Source organism: Atheta coriaria, unplaced genomic scaffold (genome assembly GCF_025399875.1).
Source record: "Atheta coriaria isolate IRGN ID8LTWV9N9 unplaced genomic scaffold, Caltech_Dcor_3.1 hic_scaffold_5_pilon, whole genome shotgun sequence".
Classification (NCBI taxonomy): Eukaryota; Metazoa; Arthropoda; class Insecta; order Coleoptera; family Staphylinidae; genus Dalotia; species Dalotia coriaria.
Window position 1 is genome coordinate 404,543 of NW_027045447.1, and position 21,014 is coordinate 425,556.

Below are 21,014 nucleotides of genomic sequence, written 5' to 3' on the forward strand. Positions count from 1 at the left end.
CTGGCGTGCCGAATTTCGAAAAGCGCGTCGTCAGCGCCGCCACCGCCGCCGCCACGCATTCTTACGCCACGCCGACGCCATATAATCTCCGCCGGAATCATACTCACACACAGTTAATATAATTCCATTGCATGAACTCTAGAAAAATAAGTTTTTCTTAATATTTTTATATTTTTGCCTTTTAATTCAAACTAAGATGTATAAAAGAAGAAGTTGCATAGGACTCGCCTGTAGTCATAGTTCAAGTTATAACCACCAGATGGCAGCACGAGGACTAAACCCTGAAAAATTTACAAAAATTGTTTATTTTAAGCCTAAAAACACTAAAAAAATATAAATAAATATTAAAATAGTTTCAAGTCATGTATTTTTTGTATTTTTATATATTTGTTCATTTTTCTATGTATAATAACGTAGTTTAATTTCAACTTATAGAAATAATAACATTTCGTAGGACGATTTACAAGTGTAACAATCGAAATAACAAGGTAAACAACTGAATCTCTCACTTTGGTTGATCGCACACACGCTCGCACATTCCCTGATAACCGGTTAACAAGTTTAAATATATTCATATCAATAATTATGTTTTATCCTCTGGATATTCGAAAGCTAGAGCGTAAAGTAAGGGAGTAAAGATTAAAAATTCAAAGTACATAGTCGCAAATGACGTAAAATTCAAATACAAATCAATGTTCGTTTCTAATTAGGCGTTTTATCATCGTCATCGTCATCGTGAAATTCTTGCACTTTCAAATTTTATCTTCTCATATATATCTCATATTCAATATAATAAGTATGTGCAATTTATCTTTATATAATACATATTTACTTCATAGTTGCTATTGTATGTATATGTATATATATATAATTTTCATGTTCGCGACACGTCATGTAAATATCTCGTAATAAATCATCGCGTTTCACCTTTCTAAAAGTGTTTTGTGAGTTTTTTTGATTTTCGTTGTGTTTTTCTACAAACTGAGATATTAGAGTTAAAAGCGTTATAATAATCATGATGTGAGGTGGTGAAAAGTTCGAAGGCGAGATATTGTGGTGACAGAATTGAAAGATTCGTTTTTAAGGCAATTATTTTACCGGCGCGCACTTAATTAATATAATTAGTTATAAATATTCTATTTATGTACATTAGTTAAGAGCTATTTTTATCATAATATCATAAAAGATGAGATTATTATCAAAAGAACGCAAATTCATGCTAAGTAGTTATTTATTGCTTTCGTGTTTGCTTATATGCTTTTATTTCAAAGTTGAAAATCAATCGCGAATATTGAAATATTGAAAGCTTCTTTTTTTGATTCGTTTTGGTCGTTAAAATGAATGAGTGAGGAACTTAGACAGTGCAACACACAGTCTACAATTCTTTATTGCATTGCAAGCAATTCAATCATAAGTATAGTAGTAGTTATGTTAGGTTATGTCATGTCGTGTGTATTGTGTGTTGCATATGTAATATGTATGTAATAATACGAGTATAGCACAGATTTCAAGGCATTTTAATTGTTCTTAATTGTTTTCGCGCTGCAATCACTTTTATTTCTCATTTTTCTTTATCCGTCAAGTGTTGAGTTGAGTTGTTTTGTTCTTATTCTTAGGAAGCGGCTGTTCATAAGTTGGCCATTAATTTAATGGCCGCGCTGTAGAATTTTTGTTCGTCTTTTGGTTTGAAGCACATTCAAGCTCAATAAAGCTCGTACATGATATACAAAACTAGTGTTTACAAACCGCTTCTCTCATCGGTCACACCTCAAGTGATTTAAATTCTACGATGCTTTTGAGTTTATTACTTGTAATATATACAATTTTCTTAGCGATTAGTTGCGTTGGGTTTATAGTTAAAAATTCTCTAGTCTCATTGTAGTTCCTTACTTAGTTATTAATTAATAATTGATTATTCGTAGTTTGACTACTAGAGGCCCTAGAGTGATACGACTACAAATTCAAATCGCTGTTCCGTGGTGGCCGTTTTTGTACAGAGTGTTTTGCGAAAAACAGAAAAAAACTTATATTCACACATTGGCAGGCATTAGAAATATGTTTCGCTAATTATTTTAGGTTATGTTGAATGTTAATGTCGAAGCGAAAGCTAATACTAAAGAAACTCGCTGCTGCTCGTGTTAGGCCTAATCGATGAGGACGGTGTCTGCGCTTGCGTGGGACTGCCACTGCTCGTGGTTGCTTGATGGACAGTGTCATCCTTCTCCACTGGAGATGATGTCGCTGATGAACTGTCGGGACTCTGAACTTTTCCGGGTATTTGCGGGGCGGCTCCTTTCGTTCGCATCTTGGACTTGCGCTTCTTTAAAATCATGGATCCCAGACCATTGCCGTCGGATTTGATGGTTGCTATGAGATCTGTGGGTCTTTCCGGTGGACTTGATTGTGGTTGGGAGCTTTGACCAGGTGGTGATTCCTTGGAAGACGATGATTGATCCATTTGTTGCTGTTGCTGGAGTTGTTGTTGTTGATGCGTTGTATTCTGGTTCTGTTGGTTGTCTAACTTTGCAACCAGATCCGTTAGCAGTTCTTCCATGCGTGACATCTTCTGTTTCAAGCCTTGGATTTCCAGTTTTACGTCCACTTTGAAGTCCATGAGGTTGGTCAGGAGTTCTTTGTACTCCGCGGGTGATGAGAGTCTGCTTGTTGATAGAGTTGGATTGAACTTGGGTCCCGTAACCCGCAATCGTAACTTTGCATTTTTCTCAATTGTAATGATTTCTTTGGGGTTTCAAATTCGACGATTTCCTCAATTGTATCCTGCCTGGTTACGGTTGTTGGGGAACCCTGAGCGGACACCTTTTGTAGTTTAGGGAATATTTTATTCCCGCTCCCACCTTGAAGTCCTGATGATGACGAGCTTGATGAACTTGGACGTTCCTTTGCAGTCTCCTTTGCGCTGAGACTACGTTGAAACGCTGTTTGTGGTTGTTGTGCTTCACTGGAGGTCTGGATGACCCTAATAACCTTCCCCATTTACTAGCTCTCGGAGGTCCTGCAGCTGGTCTTGTGACTTTGGTAGTAACAGCATTGTTATCATCCTTCTCAGCCACCGAAGACAACTTGGTCGTGGATACTACCCTGACCAATGCTTTGGTCTCATCATTCTGGTCACCCTTCTCAACATCCAACTTGACGTTGCTGGGGTGGGTGTGTAAATTCCTCACACTAAGTGATCTTGGTTCTGATCCAATTGTGGTTCTGATTTTTTCCTTCGTTCTGCGAGTTCCTTTCCTCACTTACATCCCGCAACTTTCTGAATATAGGTCTATGGCGTGGTTATAGGTTGGTTCTGGGGTTCCGTACGAAACTATTGGGAAGTAAAGAGTCAACACCTCGAGGAGTTTATCTCGTTTGATCGTGTGCAGGTCACAGTAGGTCAACGCACGAACATTCGCCGCCGATTGTCCCACAGCGTTATCCTTCCAGAAGGAATCACCGAAAACATCACCCTTACCTAAAATAGCTACCACCTCATCATCCTGAATCACCTCTAGTGACCCTGTTACTATGAAACACAAGGAGTCTATAGATTCCCCTGTATGGTAGAGCAAATCACCAGGTGCTGAATGTGACATTGTAAAGTGCATGGCAAGCGCCCGCAGACAACCATCCGGGGCTAACCGAAAAGCGGGATGTTCATTGAAGACTTTGCGATTCAAATGCACGCAGATGTCAGCTTTCATGTCCTTGGGGCAGAAATTAAGCACCTGGAAAGTGAAAGTTTAGGATTATTTAAATTATTCCTAGGGGAGGGTTTAAAATGACGTGCCTTATCTTGGTCGAGACCTTTTGTCATCGCCCACGTCGAGACGACGTAATCCATGACACGTTCCGAGAGGGCCTTGGGCACCTCGTGCAGTTTCATAAATTCCCGCACATTGTTCAGCATGTCGTGATATTTCGCTGTCGCGCTGGTCATTTGTTGGATTATCGTTGTCACGTGACCAAAAATCGTAGCGTAGAGTAAGGCTGGAATGAAAATTACAATCAAAACCACTTATTATGGAATACAATTGAGGTTTTGCCTGCGTAGGTAAAATACTTCTTAGCGATAGTAAAGATCCTCTCGTTGTCTGTTTCGGCAGCGACATTACCGAAACCCACACTGGTCATGCACGTCATGGTAAAGTAGAGCGCTGTAACGTACATGGTCTTCCTGGACGGGCCGTTGATCAATTCCGGCGTGCCCGAATCGTTGGGCCACACGTACGAGTATGGATTCTGTGTGATATTCGCCAACTTCCATAACCAACTATATTGAACCCCATTATCTGCGTCTGATCTCCCGATGGAGTACCAGATACACGCCAACCAATGCGCTACAAGCATATAGAAACATAGCAGGAGGATCAACATAGCAGCTCCGTATTCTAGATATCTGTCCGGTTTTCTGACAACTCTTCCTAGTCGTAACAATCGGACCACTTTAAGTGCACTGAAGAGACTTCCAATACCCTTGAAATTTAAAATTTTAATATTTTAAGTGATTAGGGGTGGGGGTACTTGTCCCTCATCGTGATCAAAAGGTTGGGGTTGGGTTGGTTGGTTGGTGGAGCTAGGATTCGGACTCATTCGTATCACTTTCGGGTCGGAGACCACCTCGCCGCCGGGACCCACGAAGGTCGTGTGAAAGTTGAGCACGATGTCGATGAAGAAGATGACGTCGACGATCGAGTCGACCACGAGCAGGGAGACGTCCTCGGAGGTCTTGTTTTTGAAGGCGACATTGTACGGCACCATGATGGCGGTGTAGAAAGTGAGACATAGAATGATCCAGTCCCAGATGGCTTTGAATGCGCAATAGTGCAGCAGGATATGCGGCGGTGTCTTTGGCGCCTCCTGTCTGTACTGAGGCATTATATCCGCGCTCAAACTCATCATCTACGAACATATTTGCATATTTAATCAATTAAAGAGAATACTTGGTCATTGATCAAAGATAAGTAGTTGGGGTTGTATTTATAGGTCATTTTAAACAAAAATTACTTTTTTTTGGTTTTGTAAATTCCTTTAAAGCTTTTAAGCTGGGCGGGAAGAAAATGACGAAATGCAGGATGAAGGATAAGATTTCTCCTTGAGTGGCGATGGGGGACGGGCAGAGGAGCAGGGCAAAAAACGGAAGCCAGGAAGCCCATTAAGTGAAGCGAGTTTAAACGAGTCGGAGATTAAGCGTCCGTTGTGTGCGCACATCCGCTCGCTAAGGGTCGGGGTCTTACCCAGCAGGGGTGGGCGATTTTTATGCGCGAGTGCAAATTTAATTATGCGGTGAAACACCAGACTAGACCAACGACCTGGATCGGTTACTAATCATGTTGATTGACTTGAGTACCTAGGGAGCTGTGCGCTTTTTGAGGTTAGGTTAGGTTACCTGCGCCAGATGAGATTGTTTCGTTGTATCTTTCAAATTCGGCAGATGCGAGACGAGCACCGATCGACTTCTCGTCACCGATCGTGCCAGTTTTGCAAATTTTGAAAGGCCTGGAAAAAAATCATAAAAATTTTTTTCTGTTTTTAAATTTTTTGAAAATTTTAATACCTCCTTTGGTATCGTCGGTCTCGATGGGCTGCTTGAGCGCAGTGATGTCCCGAAATGTGAGCAGGAAGAGGACGACCAGGTCGCGCTCGTTCTTGATCGGCGAAATTTGCAGCAGCAGCCATAGCGGTGTTTCTAGAATCGTCACAAGCACGCATTGCAACAAAACCACTCGGCGCGCACCACGCGAATGTAATGAGTGTGTGCGAGAGAGGAGAAATACAACGGGCATGAAGATGGGCGACTTAGAATTAAATATATAAATATATTCATATTCAGAACGCATCCAAGATATACATGATATAAAAAAGAGGTCAATAGCTATTTCAAAAATTCAAAATCAACATGTCTACGATAGTTCTCAGATACTTTACTGCATATACTGTTTATTTATGAACCAAATCTAACGTAAAGGTAAATAAATAAACGAGAAAAATGAAGGTAAATATTAATGGTATTAAATTATCATGCTTTTTATCGCGAAAACGAAGGTTTTTTGCGATTTTTTGCGGGGAAAAGCAAAGCTTTCTACGTTCTACATCTAGAACATGATACATACGGGGGCATTAACATTGACATGCGATTCAAATTTAACGTATTTACAACTAGGTACATTTTATATTAAATTCTGACACTTTACTATGATTTTTTGTTGCAAAAAACGAGTTTTTTCGGTGAAATTTTTACGAAAAAAAATCAAATTTTTCGTTTTTTACCTTTTTTTATCTTTTGATGTTAAATACTCGTTGATTACAGAATAACGATAAACTTGTGCACAAATTCTACCAAAAATTCTACAACTAGATACCAAAAGCGATTTTTCATTTTTTTGTACCACGAAAGCTCCGGAGAAGCGATCCAATGCGCTCAAATGTTCAATATTCAGTCCGTAAACAGAGCGGGTAAAGAAAAATAGAAGAAAATAGAGAGTTGGAAGAATGTTCAACTGACCAATCAACAATTTGAACAGTTTGTCGCTTTCGTTGCGTTTACTTGCTTTCAAATTCAAAAGATGGAAACAAACCAAAAGAACAAATTAATATACTCGTTCAGATTAGCATAGTTTGTACATACATAGAGAATACAGAGATTTACAGAGGATAGATTGGCAAGAAAATCATCAAATTCAGAAGGTAACAAGAGAAGTATATTCATAGAATTTACAAGAAGGTAAGAAGCAGAGAAAGACGGAGGGTGGTTTTGTTTGAAAATTGAAAACTGTGAGAGAAAAGTCGGGCATTATTTTCAGCGTTTAAATACTGATTACTGTTGTCTGAGTTTTTATTTTTTTTTATTTTTTGGAATTTAAGTTTAATAGGAAAGTTAAGACGAAAAAACCACTACATACCTTCGGGTGTGCCTGTTTGAACAAACAAAAAGAAAGCGAATTTCAGTTTTCATTTCACTTTCGGAGTTTTTTTTTCCAAAATAATCAGCGCTTATTTTTCTTTCTCTTTCAAAACAAAAAGAAACAAACATGTACAAACGAATTGTTGTAGTTTTTAGAAGTGCGCATTCAAACATCGATCGGTATCGCAAAAAATACAATAAGTAATTATTGTGATTTTTGTTGATTGTCAACAACTGTAAGAAAGAACAACAGGTCAAAATAAAATACCATCATCAACCTACATAACAAATAGCAACATCGAAGATTGTCGATGTCGTGTATTGTGTGGGTCAGTAGTAAATCGGCGACTTTTTCTTTTCTTGGTGATTTTTTGTTGTGAATAATTAGCTTACCACACATACACCTTACCAATGCATGTATTTGTCACATACATGCACATGGTATATTGTTAGTTTTATAGCTGTGTGGGTGTGTGTCATATCAAAACACGCATTCTAACACACATAAAAAGTAGCAGGACACCAAACGGTCACACACATATCGCATTTCGAAGACGGCGATGCATGCACACATTGCACACAAATTTTCTTCGGATTTTTGTTTTATTTCGTGTGTTGCGCAGTTAATCGCTAATCGAAACAGCACCACTAACATTTAACCATCTCTCAAGATCATTGCTATAATATTGGCACATTTTTTGAAGAGTTTTTCAATTTAACAAACGCAATTTTTTATTTTTTTATTTTTTAGTTTATTTTAACTGCGTTGGTTAAATTCATCAACATCTAATCTAAGGCCTATGTTTCTCTAAGAGAACGTTCGCTAAATGATGACCAGACTAGCTAGGAATTTGAAGTATTATTCGTGTAGACGGGGTGCAAGCTACGTACCTTTGTTTTCTGTATATATTGAATTGGTTTGTTTGTATATTTGATTTGGTCATTTTTATGTCATCATCATGCGATTTATTTGTTTGTGTTTTGTGATTTGCGTTTATTTTTTGTTTATTTGTGTGTGTGTGTGTTTTGAGTGTGTGTTTGGCGACGTTACGACAAGCGAGAGCCACACACGCACACGGAGAGTCAGATCAGGGGGTTGGCACACACGCAGTTGGCATTTTGTGTTTGTTGGTTGGTTGGTTTTTGGAGAAGTGGTTGCAATGCACAAAAGTACAACACACATCATAGTAATACACATTTAGATAAAATCACATTATAGTATCTTAAGATTAGTCAGGTTTTTGTTTTTATTTAGACACAAACAACACTCAAAAATTGGAAATTTTGGCTTTGGGTTTTAAGATATTTAAGATATTTTTAGTCGAAAGATAGGGAAATATATTCTTAAGAATATAATATATTTTTCGATACTGTGCGTTTTATAGTTTTGAAGATATTTATGTTTTTGTGTGGAAAACTATTAAGTGGTTGGGGGATGAGCTAAAAATACTTTATTTACGGAGTTTTTAGTCAACAAGTTTCGAAGGCCATTACTTTTTCTATGGAAAAATAATAAATTTTAGATTTTCGATGTTTTCAGATCAGTAATTTACTTTTCGCTGTTTTGGAACACAAAAAGGGGTATTTTAAACACGGACGACCAAGACCGTGACTAAAGTATTGTTGCCACCGGTTTTACTCCACTAGTTTCTAAGATATTTAGGTTTTTCTATGGAAAAGCTAATGGTGCTAATTTTGATGTTTTTAGTTCAATAATTTTATTTTTTACGGTTTTGAACTCAAAAATTGGTATTTTAAACACGGCCGGTCAAGACCGTGACTAAAGCACTTTAGTCACAGATTTTAGTCAACAAGTTTCATAAATATTTAAGTTTTTCTTTTGAAAGACTGTTGAATTTCGTTATTTTTTTTATGTTTTGCAAGTTAAATATTTTTATTTTCTTCATTTTTAACCCAAAAAAGATTAATTATCTTTAATTATTAAAATTTTACAAATTTTAAAACCAAAATTAATAATTTTTGAATGATGTCCGTGTTGATTCATCCCGCGCTTTTATTAAACATTCGAATGTTGCATAATTGATGCTGTTTGGTTTTGTGCGTTTAATCAACGGTTAATTAGCCGGATTCGGTTGTCGATGTGTCCGCAAACATTCAATTATGCAACGCGAGTGTCGAGACGTCCAAATTAAATGTCTAACTCAAATGATTATTATCGAATAACATGCACGGTCCGCATTTGCATAATGCATGAATAATTCATTGCGTTTTGCGACTGAGTAATTAAGTACCTACGAAGGAGTGTTAATTTTGATTTTGTGTACGGCATCAAATTTAACATGTAGGTATAAACGTTGAGTGATAGTGAGAAGAGTAAAATTGAGAACAAAATGTGGAAATCTCAAAAATAAAATATTCATATTGAAAATTGAAAAAAATCAAATTTTACTTGATTCTATTTTATGTTGTACGTAAAAAATCCAATATGGACTGAACGAAAACAACTTTTGTTATTTTTTCGTATAAACTCCAAAGACGAAAACAAACAAACAAAGTGTGGTGGTGGAGGCGCCTCGAACTTAAATTTCTTCGGCGTGGTAGAGATGACAATAAAAAAACACCCACACACACATGTAGAAAGTCAAAAACGTGACTGTGGATATTTAGAAAATGCAATTTTGAAAAACTTCTCGTTGCGCGCGGCGATTTTTTCCGCATCGTGCGTAATGAAAGAAAAATACTCACTGTTTTTCTTGTAGAGCAGTATCTCGAACTGGTCGTGCAGCTGATGCTCGAGCACGTGATCGACGCGATTGATCGTCTCCTTGTCAATTTGACTCGCCAGACATGAACGCTGCAGCAACGGGACTTCTGCATCACCTCCGGCGCGGTTGGCAGCCGGAGATGCTTGCCAGACGCCTGTTTACGTGCACGATCGGAAATTCGGCGATCGCGCGTTCGCCAGCAGGAAACTGCTATCCGCTAAAACCAACCATTTAAAACAGTGTGTAAATTTACATGCTAATACAATAACACCCAGCGGGAGACATCTCCAAATCTCGGCCCTTATTTATTCAGATTTGGGTTTCAAATTAGGGTTTACACACAACACACAAGCCTAAAATAACAAAGCGTTATTTATTAGGTTACAGGTAACACAAAAAATTAAAGCATTTCAAAGAATTTTATTGTTGAATATTGTCGAATGTATGTCAGTATTTTTATTGCGCGGGGGTGGAACTCGCAGCGTCGGTAACCAAAGCCTAAATAAATTATCCTTCCGCTGGGAGAGCAGAGCGGTAGCGAGCGCAACGCATGCATAAACCACGCGCAGTTACAGCCCGATGAGCAAATCCGCACAAATGGCAAGACGCGAACAAGTACAAAGTATCAGAAATAACCGCGCGCCAACAATAACAACACAAAACACAAGACAAAAAACGCAGGCGAAAAAAAATGGTGGAGCGCCGCGCGTGCGGAATGTCGGAATGTGTTACATTTTCATTAGGAACGCACCTCTTTGATTTATACTTTACACAGAAGGGTGTGTTATAATTCACACACGTATTAACTGAATAAACCGAAGGGTTTTTTTTTGCTGTGAGTAAATCAATAAAAGTTGCTTTTTCGGTTTCGGTTGAATGTTTGCATTGAACTTGTTTTGTTCCATTTGCTTCCTCTTCGGTTCTCGACGCACTGTTTACATAGTTTCATCATAAACCCCTTTCTGTCAAGAATCTTCCTTCAAGAGATCTCGTTGTTTGCTTTTCATTTACGTTTAAACCTTTTTTTTTATTTTTTAACCTGTCTAAGGATAATTTATCAGGTTGAAGGAAAAAATTGTTTTAAAGAAATTGAAAACAAATTTGCCAAGTACGCGGGTATTTTATATCGAGTGCTAAATTAGATTTATGTCATTTTTTTCCTTCTGGCGAATGAAGAACGCAGAAGGGTTTCGAAGACGACGAAGAAAGTGAGCTGAGTTGTCACGCTGCCAAGTGTCGATGTCTGCTCCGCAGATTGCTGCTTATTTATTGCGATGCCAATTAGAATTTCACAAACAAATTTTCATCACATTTGAAAAATTAGACAAATATGCGTCTAATTGATTTCTGAGACGTTGACCTTTGTAAGATGATCCGGAAGAGATAAAAATATACATTTTCCGCTTTTTGTTTGTTTTTGCGACGATAAAAAATGTAAATAAAACGCCGACGGATACTTGACAAGCGAAATAAAGTTGCTTCCGTTGTTTCCACGAATTCAAAAAATTTTCGCGTGTTTGCCGGATTCACACCACACATACGCGATTGTAAGAAAAGAGTATAAAGTTTTCCGCATCTAATTTGTGACCTAGAAAAGCGAATCGATAGTTACTATAGATATATATGCATGCGAGTGGTGGTGTGGGCGGGGAGGCGTGTGTCGGCAGTCTTGGTAATACAGTCTCGCTGCCGATCGCCGCCGCCGACGGCCGACGAGCACCATTAGTGGCGGCAGCCCGGGCTCACAGGCAAACATTCGCTTCGTACGTTTAACTTGATTCCACGACTAACTGCTGACTACCGACTATCCACTCACAGTGTACTTTTAAATATTTAATTCTCTTTTACGCGGAGCGGAAATTTTGCAACACTTTGTATAAATTCCTAATGAGTGGCGGTTGATTTTACGATTACGCTGTAACTGCTCCCGCTACTGGTAAACAATGATTTTCAGCGCGTCGGGCGATAAAGGGATAAATTACAGTCGCGAGCGATGCAAATAGCAATTTGCTGATTCCTTGAAATGCCACGCTCAACCGCCCCCGAGACACAAACACGTGACATCTACGCCTACAGACGAGCAAATTTAATGGCGCTGATAGAGTTTAACTGCAAACTGTAGCGAAGTTTAAGTGTAATTGAAATTTTCAAGGACACACGATGAAAACATATGTGTTTGTACTTTGGAAATAACAACAATCATCGTTTTTATGGACTGCGTCGGGGGTGTACGAGTAAATTACCGACGTAACAAATTCACACTTTAGTCGATGAATGTGCGTTAATAATGAGCGGGTGCGACGCCGTTGTAAATAATAATTACTCGCCGAGATACGATGAGGCGACGATGCGACTACGAGATGCGATATTAATGAGTTTTTGTTTGGATATTGATTTTCCCGACGCGTGGAAACTCAAAACACCAAAGCACAACTTATTATCCCTACAAATATTATAAATGCGAAAGTCCTGATGTTTGTTACACTTTCACGCAAAACTACTTAACTGATCATCATGAAAAATTTGCAATATATTCTTAGTGGTCCCTGAATGGTTATAGGCTTTTACTTAATAAAAAATTATTTTTTAAATAAAATAAAGAAAATGTTTAGCCAATAATACCTCTGCATCTGGCTATTTGACTACTTCAACTCCATCTAGCATTCCATTATTTGATGGATTCAATGGGTTAAAGCTAGTTCAAAATAAACGCACGAAAACTTGCGTTCCAAGCGGAAATAACGCGAATAAATCGACAGGTGATAATGTAAGATTTAATGAACAAAAAAAATAAAAAGAAAAAAGTTAGAAACACGCATGTGGCATAATAAATTGCAGAATAGGTGCGTAACTAGGTAGTTACATAGCACACGGGAAAAAATACGAATATGTTCAAGGAATATGGAAAACCAACGTAGATGTAATGACTGGGCAGAATAAGAAAATACAGCGCTGAGGAAAATGACAAAAAACGCAACGTAGAAGTTAGATATTCTTTATTATAATGGTAAAATTACGTGACTCGCCCGGGTGGAGCATGAAAGACGCACGGAAAACGTGAGGAAGAAGTGGAAAAGTGTACGCGCGCCGCGGGTTCGTGTGTTGCGTTTTACTTTCAGGCTTTCAGCAAGAAAGGGGAGAACAAGTTGTAGCCGAGTTCCGCGTTGTAACTTGCACGGGTCACGACCAACTAGCAACAAATGTCACGCACGGACAGGCATGTCATGAGAGCATCCGAAATGCGACATTACAACATCCGCATTTAATTTGCATTCAATTTCAAATTGTATTACGCAGAATATTACTTGTTTTTTGCGAGGCATTTGGTAGGTTTTATTAGTTAACAAGTAACTTTCGACCTTTGTCAGCGGTGAGTCGACTTGGGGATTGTATCGACAGCCTTTCAGACCTTTTTACACCATCCGGGGCAGTTTTTTATTAGTTTTGTTGTTGGTTTTAACAGTGTGTTTGCTTGTTGTTTTATTCTTTGACATCGCATCAATCCTTTGGGTATTGAGTGAGCAGTTGGAATTTGTAATTTTTGTTCAATACCGGTATTTTTTTATTTTGGGGTTTTAAGGGTGGTATTGCATCGTTGGGATATTTTTTTAATAAAAATATCGGTATCCAGTTATTTATAAAAATTAATTTTTTAGAGAATTTTTTGTGAAAAATGTTAAGTTTTGGAAATAAAAATACCGGTATACCGGTTTTAATACCGGTATTTTTTGTTTTTAGTATTTAATACATCAAGTATTGAAAGAGTATAAAAATATCGGTATTTGGAAATGAAAATACCGGTATACCGGTGTGAAATACCGGTATTAATACCGGTATTTTTCACTTCGCATTAAATTTTTTCAGTTTTTTTTTTCAATTTTTAGTTTTTTAAATATTTAAAAATTGTTATAATTATTAAAATTATACAAAATAATTAAAAATACCGGTATTTCACACCTGCATTGATTTTTTCCCTGTTTTTTTTTCCCGATTTTTTCAATTTCCAATCATTTCGATATTTACCAAACAAAAATTATTTTTATCTCAAGTAGTAAATCAATCACGGTGTCATAATTTATTCACGTTTTCATTTAGGCTCCACATTTTCGGCAAGGTACGCTTTATGTCTTGCTTCTGTTTGCTCTTCAAACACTTGCTTGTTGAGTGTTGTTTGGCTTTTCATTCCGCTTATTCTTCGCAAAGTGTTATCGCTGTGCTCATAACGAACATGTTTACACTTGGAATTTTTCTGCCGTTTACAACTTTCGTGTAAATTTGTTTTTTACGCCGCTGAACTTTCGACTTTAATTCGCTTTTAACCTCGCGCGCGACCATAACCAGCAAATTTTTGTAGTTTTTCCTAGAGCTTAATAAACGTTTTTATTGTTTTAGACGGCAACTTTTTTAATTAGGCAACATTTGATTTAATACTTGGTTCTTCTGTTGCGTAATTTATGATTATCGCTGGAAAAGTGTGTTGCTATTTGTGCACTTGTCTACCATTATCGTTTTTTCACCCCCGGGTGGTCCTTGAGGGTGACCTAATGATTGTTTCGTTGCGCCGTGTGTTCCACTTCAAGGAAGCGTCGTATGAATGACAACTTGCGTTCCTTAATACGAAATCGATAAATCGATACAATCCATCATGTATTATCCACAGTGGGTGTACGTACAAAATGTGCCTACGATTGTTGTTGATACCTGCATTAAATATGCAGTAATAAACGTGTTCGTATGATGGAATGGAAAAAAGTGAGTAAATGCTTCGCCAGGTGAATTAATATACGAGTATTATCGAGATTTTTTGGTATTTTGCTGTAGTTTTGTATTTGATGAATGCTTTTTCATGTTATTTTTTGTTGTTATTCCACGTGTTAGTTTGCTCCAGTTAATTCCAACTTGGCGTCCATTTATTTGTGGTTTTAAACCTGTTTGTTTCGCTCCGCAGTCATTTTTCAACTGGATTGCATTCATTGTGCTTTTATTTCACGCGCAAAAAAAGCCAAAGATGGCGTCGTGCAAGATGGCTGCGTGCAAATGGGATAACAACAAGTAAAATACGTGAATTTGTAGCTTTGTCTGCATGGAATTGAATTGTTTCTCAGCGTGTTTCCCTTTGCGTTTCAAACGACAATGACAAAATGTCGCCGACTGGCCACGGAACGTGAAATGCGGCAAAACTCAAAACGTGCGAAGTGCGGAACTCGGCAACCCAAAACGCGCAGAGCACACAAAGCGACAAACCACAAAATGGAACACAACTGAAACTGTAAAATGGCAACACGACATCGTAAAATTGATGCATTCGGCATGCAGCATCAGTATCTCTGTCGTATAAATATCCAAACGCGTCGAATAAGTGCAGACAATGGCTGAAAACAACCGGAAATGATTTTTGTGTCTACATTTAAACTAGATGATGCATTTCTATAGCGTATCTGTTCCATGGCTGTGTTTAAGGGTAGTTTATCAATTGTTCTGTGCTATTTTTTATTGCTCGACAGGTATAAATACTCGACAGTGATTCGTGCGCGCTCGCGCTCAAGTTTTCCACATTTTCCACGCCGTCGTTGCAGCCTGAAACAATGGCGTATAATTTTCGTTCTCATTCTACTCTTTAACTCACTAAAACCACGCGAAAGCAATTAAAATCAAAACTATAAACCCGACTTGTTTACAATAAATCTAAATTTTATGACATTTACGGTTAAAAGAATGAAATGAAATTTGTTTTGATTCTATTGATTGACAATGATTAATTTTCTGTTGTGGCGGGATGAAAAATTAATTAATTTCGCCGATATATTTCCATCATAGACTTTTGAACTTTAGATAGATATCAATTAGGAAATTAAAACGTCCGAGCGGTGTGAGCGTGGATACGTTGATTTAGTGGTTTTTATTACCCGAGGGTAAAATCGAGTCGGCACTTTAACACTTTATTTGCTTCATTATAGTTTTATCGCTCGGGTGTAATTTATATCCAGTGAAAGAAAAGTCATTATGAAATTATCTAAAAATAATAAGAATTCAGCATGAATTGAAGTGAATAAAATTCAGGTCCCGATTGTGGAATGAATTCTTGAGTAATTAATTAATTTTTTTTTTCAACTTTCACCTTTAAAGCGGCAGCTTTTCACGATTTTGTTATGTGAAAAGTGATATTTAAACACGGACGACCATGGCCGTGACTAAAGTACTTTAGTCATGGGTTTTAGTCACGGGGTGTATTTGAAAATAAAGTGGAAGTAGAAAAAAAGCGTAAGCATCACGTGACTAAAAGTTGTTAAACACTCGATTGATTAAACACTTGTGACTAAAGCTCTCGTTTACCCACTTGATACTTTATATGCCATTTTTATACCCCCACTCTTTTGTGTATTTATTCAAGTGGTTTCCCTTCAAGTCCTTGACTTGAGGAATATAACTGAATTGTGTCTTGCGTCTGGTCGATATCATGCTTTGTTCAAAGTGTCTCCCACAATAAATATTCTCTTTCCGTTTTTTTTGTGTTCACATATCCTCGACATTTTCGTATTTTTAGCATTCTTGGCATTTTTTTCATCTGCATACGTCATTGAATACGAAATAAAATCAACAGACGTGATAGTTTTCTACAAAAAAAATTTAATATGAATTTATTTAAAGACGGATTTCGATCGAAATGTAAGATAGACTCTGTGAATGGTTTCGGTTTACGATGGGAAATTACCTCGAGCTTTCAAGGATTCGAGTTTTTGGCCGCTATCGATATCAAAAGACATCAGCGATTCCTGTAAAGTGAGAGTAAAATAAAATCCGGCGATTTGGCGAATTCGCTGATCCGTTTTCTGGTTCGCATCCAAGTGTGATATTTTATTCCTAATAAATATAATTGACTATTCATTTCGATTAGGTTGTGTCCTTCGGCACGTATTGATAACGTGTTGTTTTGTATTATTTCAGGCACGCCATTGTCGCGTTTGTGGCGGGATAACAATCGTTTTCCGATAACGTAACCTTTGCAGGCATAGAATAAAGTCATCTACTTAATTTTCATCAACAAAAAAAAAACAAACAGAAAAAAAACTTGAACTGTAATTAATATTATTACTATTTTTGTAATTTCCTAATATAACGCGAAGGTAGTTTATTTGTTATCGTAGCGTATGGATTATCTCCGTCGGAAATTCTGAAATCGAGCACAAGATCAGAATTTGCGATTTCGGTGTGAACAACCTCGTGCGCGTCTTTGGCGTATCTTCCCGCGCGTGTGTCGGGTGGAGGCGCCGGGGCGCCGAACCGAAACGACGACGACGACCTTTCCAGCGCCCGGGAGCTAAACCCTCCACCCTCAGTCACCGGTTTGCACCACCTCAAACTTTACTCGGGGCGCAATAACTTCATATTATGCTTTTATGGACGCGCAGGAACAAAAAAGTGCTTAGATCGGATGATGGCCAATAAAACTAGCTGAAACCACTGCGAAAATCAATAAAAATCCTTGTTTTTCCAAGCGCAACTATTAAATAATACAAAGTTGATGATGCGATGTATGATGTGTTTATTATATTTACCACCCTGTAGAAGGTAAAAGGGTCATGAGGTTACGAGGTAACATCCAGCGGCATCATTACTGGAATATCGACAAATTGTTGCATCCAAACACAAATCGTGAATTCATATTCTCTTTATTTATTCATGAATTCAAAAATTAAAATTAAAATCGATTCCGGTACGAGAAATAATAATTTACGAAATGCATAACTGTCGCATAAATTTCTGCAACCTGTTTGATATGTCTGGCAGCTTAAATTCATTATTGCCTTGGAATACTACTTCAGGACCTCTGCTCCTGGGGAGTCTAGTAGTTGGAGGGCGGTTGCGCCTGGCATGACGTCCGCTTAACTACTCCACGACGCCCGCATCGCGACGAGATATCAAAGGGATTGCTCTCTTTGCTCCTTTTACTCACTTTCCCGCTGGGAGCGCGAAGGATGCACGCTTTCGGAGTGCATTCTTGTTTGAGCGCGCCTCTTGCTCCTCTCAAACGTTCGCAACCACCAAAGCGTGTAATCTGGCTGATGTTTAAATAATTCCAAAAGGCTATGTAGTCGACATGGCAACACGGCATCAAAGAACGCGCGCATTTCTAACCATTGATGGAAAATATAATAGTTGAGTTAAGTGATGAAGGATGTAATAAAAGAAGGCTTTTTAACGCCGCGTACGTGGAGAGCATAACTGTGAATAAGCAAATAGGAACGTGCCGCGCACCTTCGATTGGGATAAAAATAGAACACGCTGAATGTCCCCGGAGTGCCAAAGAGGAAAAAACGCAAAGTGACCCCAAAACTCTATATACGAACATATAGAAAAGTTGGAATGGACTCGTATGTGCGAGCAATCAAAAGAACGCGCTTCCAGACTTTATTAGTTTCAGTTTGACCACTATATGTGTCGCCGCACGGGGCGATTATTTTTTCCTGTTTTTGCGTTTTAATTCATAACGGCGACGATTTTTCACGCCGCACACATCACTACGCTGCGGGGACGTGTAATTTTGGGGCTTGTTTTTAACACCATCGCTGGCACGTTGGTTAGGTATTAGTTCGCCGTAAGGCCATATGGCCTAACTCAAGTAAATTCCATCATCAAACCAGCAGAGCGGAAACTGCCGAGCACTTAACGGCACTCACTTAACCTGCTTAAGTATCAGTGACTTGATTATTATTCAGTATATTAACTAAATAGGGTAGTAAAGTATGTTTTTGGTGATTTAAAATGCAAAATTTCATTTTCGCCGTCTCGTAGCTACACATCTGATCTGTTTGTGATGGAAACGTGTTTGCGGATGTGGTGATAGTCACTCGTAGGTGCACTGTAAAATGCCCTCGGAATTTAGACTACAAACTTGAGCGTTTTCAGCGTGGAATTGCATATTTTAAATTGTGCTCCTGGAGCTCGCGCGCATTGCGGAGATGAAAGTCGGGTGTATTTTTAGCTCGTTTTTATTCCGCTCAGCTCGGCCCTCGTATCGCATGAATGTGAATGTACTTAAATGTCTAATGAGATAATTTCTGGCTCTCCGTGTAGCAAAACTGACACAGCATAATGAAAACCCACCCGAAAGTAGGGTGTTACAACGTAAAATATGGAAAAATCTGCGTTTTTTTTTTTTGGATTATTGCTGGATTCTAAAACATATCTCATCTTGGCAACTTACAGTTTTATAACCGTAATGTTCGAGCAGACGATAACTCGATAACTTGCACAAGGTTCCGATGCTTCCAACAATGGAATGCGCGAAATGAACGCCGCCATAAATTCAACTCGGCGAACGCGATAAAAGCTGGATTCCGACACGCTTCGCACAATGCTGGAACACGATGATAACCAGCCGCCAGCCAACACGATCGACTAATCATGTTTATCATATCGTTTAAATTGAACTTTAATTAACCTAGAGAATAAAATCTATTGATCGACGAGTGGATGACCACAAAAAAGGCACCTAAACAAAAAGAGTGGTCGAAGGTTATAGTACAAAGACAGAAGGCACTAAAAGCCAGCGGCAACCCTCAAGTGATTTGCATAACTGACTGAAGGAGCGGAAGTTTCCTTCAAAACCTCATACGCGAGTCTAACCACGCAAGTGAACCCTTTTCCTACCCGCTCAAAGTGGACTGTGATCGTGTCGACTATTCTGTAGCTTTTTTTATTGTTGTGGTGTTTTTTTTATTCTCAATAACAGAATACTAATAAAAACATGTTGAAAATACACTTAAAAAACATATTGCCATCGATTTTATTCATTTTTGTTGTATAATACCCAGTGGAGACGTTGTATTTATCATGACCGAGTGCTTTTGATGGAAAAGTGAAAAGGAAACCTCGATGTTTGTAGAACGCTCCAAAACGATTTTCTCGATTTGCAAGGCTTCCCATTATCCTTTGTCTTATAGTTTATAATCTTCACTCCTCGAGTCTAGCCCATTTTTTTTTTTCTTTATAGAAATCATGCAATAAATAAATAAGTCAAACATACAAATTAATCGGCTGGCTCTTAATTAAACAATTTATTATTATTTTTCCTCAATTTATGATTAATTCACAAACGTATCGCAAAACAATTTGCGTTTCACCAAGATACACAGTGAAACTCTATTCCAGTGGAATTGTGGTCCAAAACGCACAAAATGAAAATTAATGAATGCTTGTATAAACAAACGTGAAATTAAATATGCTTGGATGCGATTAATGGTAATTTAATGAATCCTGCGTAAAGCTGAGTTCTTGATGCGTCGAATCCCAGCGTGAAAGAGAGAAATTAATGCAAAATTGATACCACCTAAGCTTTTCAACTCTTTTCATCCGCGAAGATTTAAAATTTCAACGTGTTAAAATTAGTTTTGTGTTGTTTCGAAGCTCAGCGCGTAAATATTATCAATCTAAATCATTGTGCGTTGTTTTAACCTAATATTCAATATTTACGAAAACAGAATGTATTTTTAGTTACTCGTAGTTTTCGTCGAGATTAACTCGGGTAATACTTACGCTGTGAATTGGATCTTCTAATGATATTCTCCAGGAATGTGTTCTGCGGGGCGACCAACCCCCTGCGTCCACCCGGCATCGTGGTGCCTTTGCGCTTCTTCCCGTGTTGCCCCGAATGTTAAAACAGCACCCACAGGAAGTACGCCTGCACGAATATGTACAAGGGAGCACCACGTGCACGCACCGAAAGTCTTCCGCGGCCTCTTTTTCGCTCGCAGGCTCAACATATCTGCACCATCGCGCATTTGAATTTTTTTCTCTGCTCTCTAACAGGCCGCACGTAGCTGTAGCACTTGGCGTGTTGTGAACAACGTGTTACTCGCACATTTCTTTCGTTCTTTGATCATTTTGCGGTAATTTCTGCCCAGCGCGAAGGAGGTTTTCGGCGTCGTCATGACGACCACATTTTTGCACCCCGACTTGATTCCTAGCTTATGTAATCGCGCTGGCGTTTGTTTACGTTCGCTCGGATGCACTCAGCGCATGATGTTTCGAACGCGTCACCAATAACGTCCATGTAGTTTGAGGTGTGAATTTTTATTTCCGGCGCGTTTAGAATGTGGCTTCATGCTTCAGCGGCGATGGCTTTGTTTGATGGCGCATTATGACGTGTGTTACTCCCCAGCGTGATACATAATATAAATAACATTAACCACACCTGATCTCTACTTCGAAGAACTCGCACGGCAATGGCAACAATATCGATAATTTCGAGTACAATACAGTTTTCATTCTGCTAGTGCTGTGTTTGAATCAATTGTTTGTTTGGTGCGTTGATTTTGTTTTCTTGTAGTTTGTTTTCTTCTTGTATTTCTTTAATTTAACACAAAGCGCGTTTGAATTTGAAT

General features: G+C 38.4%; 1 protein-coding gene and 1 long non-coding RNA gene across 2 annotated transcripts in view; one reads left to right on the forward strand and one right to left on the reverse strand.

Moving 5' to 3' along the window:
* LOC135791525 (uncharacterized) overlaps positions 1–21,014 on the forward strand; it is a 129,464-nt gene that overhangs the window by 104,588 nt on the left and 3,862 nt on the right. The window lies entirely within an intron of this gene.
* Positions 354–20,642, reverse strand: LOC135792296 (potassium voltage-gated channel protein eag). The gene is given in 15 exon segments (XM_065302923.1): positions 354–2,658; positions 2,661–2,969; positions 2,972–3,172; positions 3,175–3,252; positions 3,255–3,338; positions 3,341–3,728; positions 3,791–4,007; positions 4,070–4,476; positions 4,525–4,902; positions 5,390–5,499; positions 5,558–5,689; positions 9,611–9,695; positions 9,697–9,818; positions 9,821–9,847; positions 20,167–20,642. Coding segments are annotated over 15 exon segments (3,162 nt in total). The 5' UTR covers positions 20,246–20,642; the 3' UTR covers positions 354–2,113.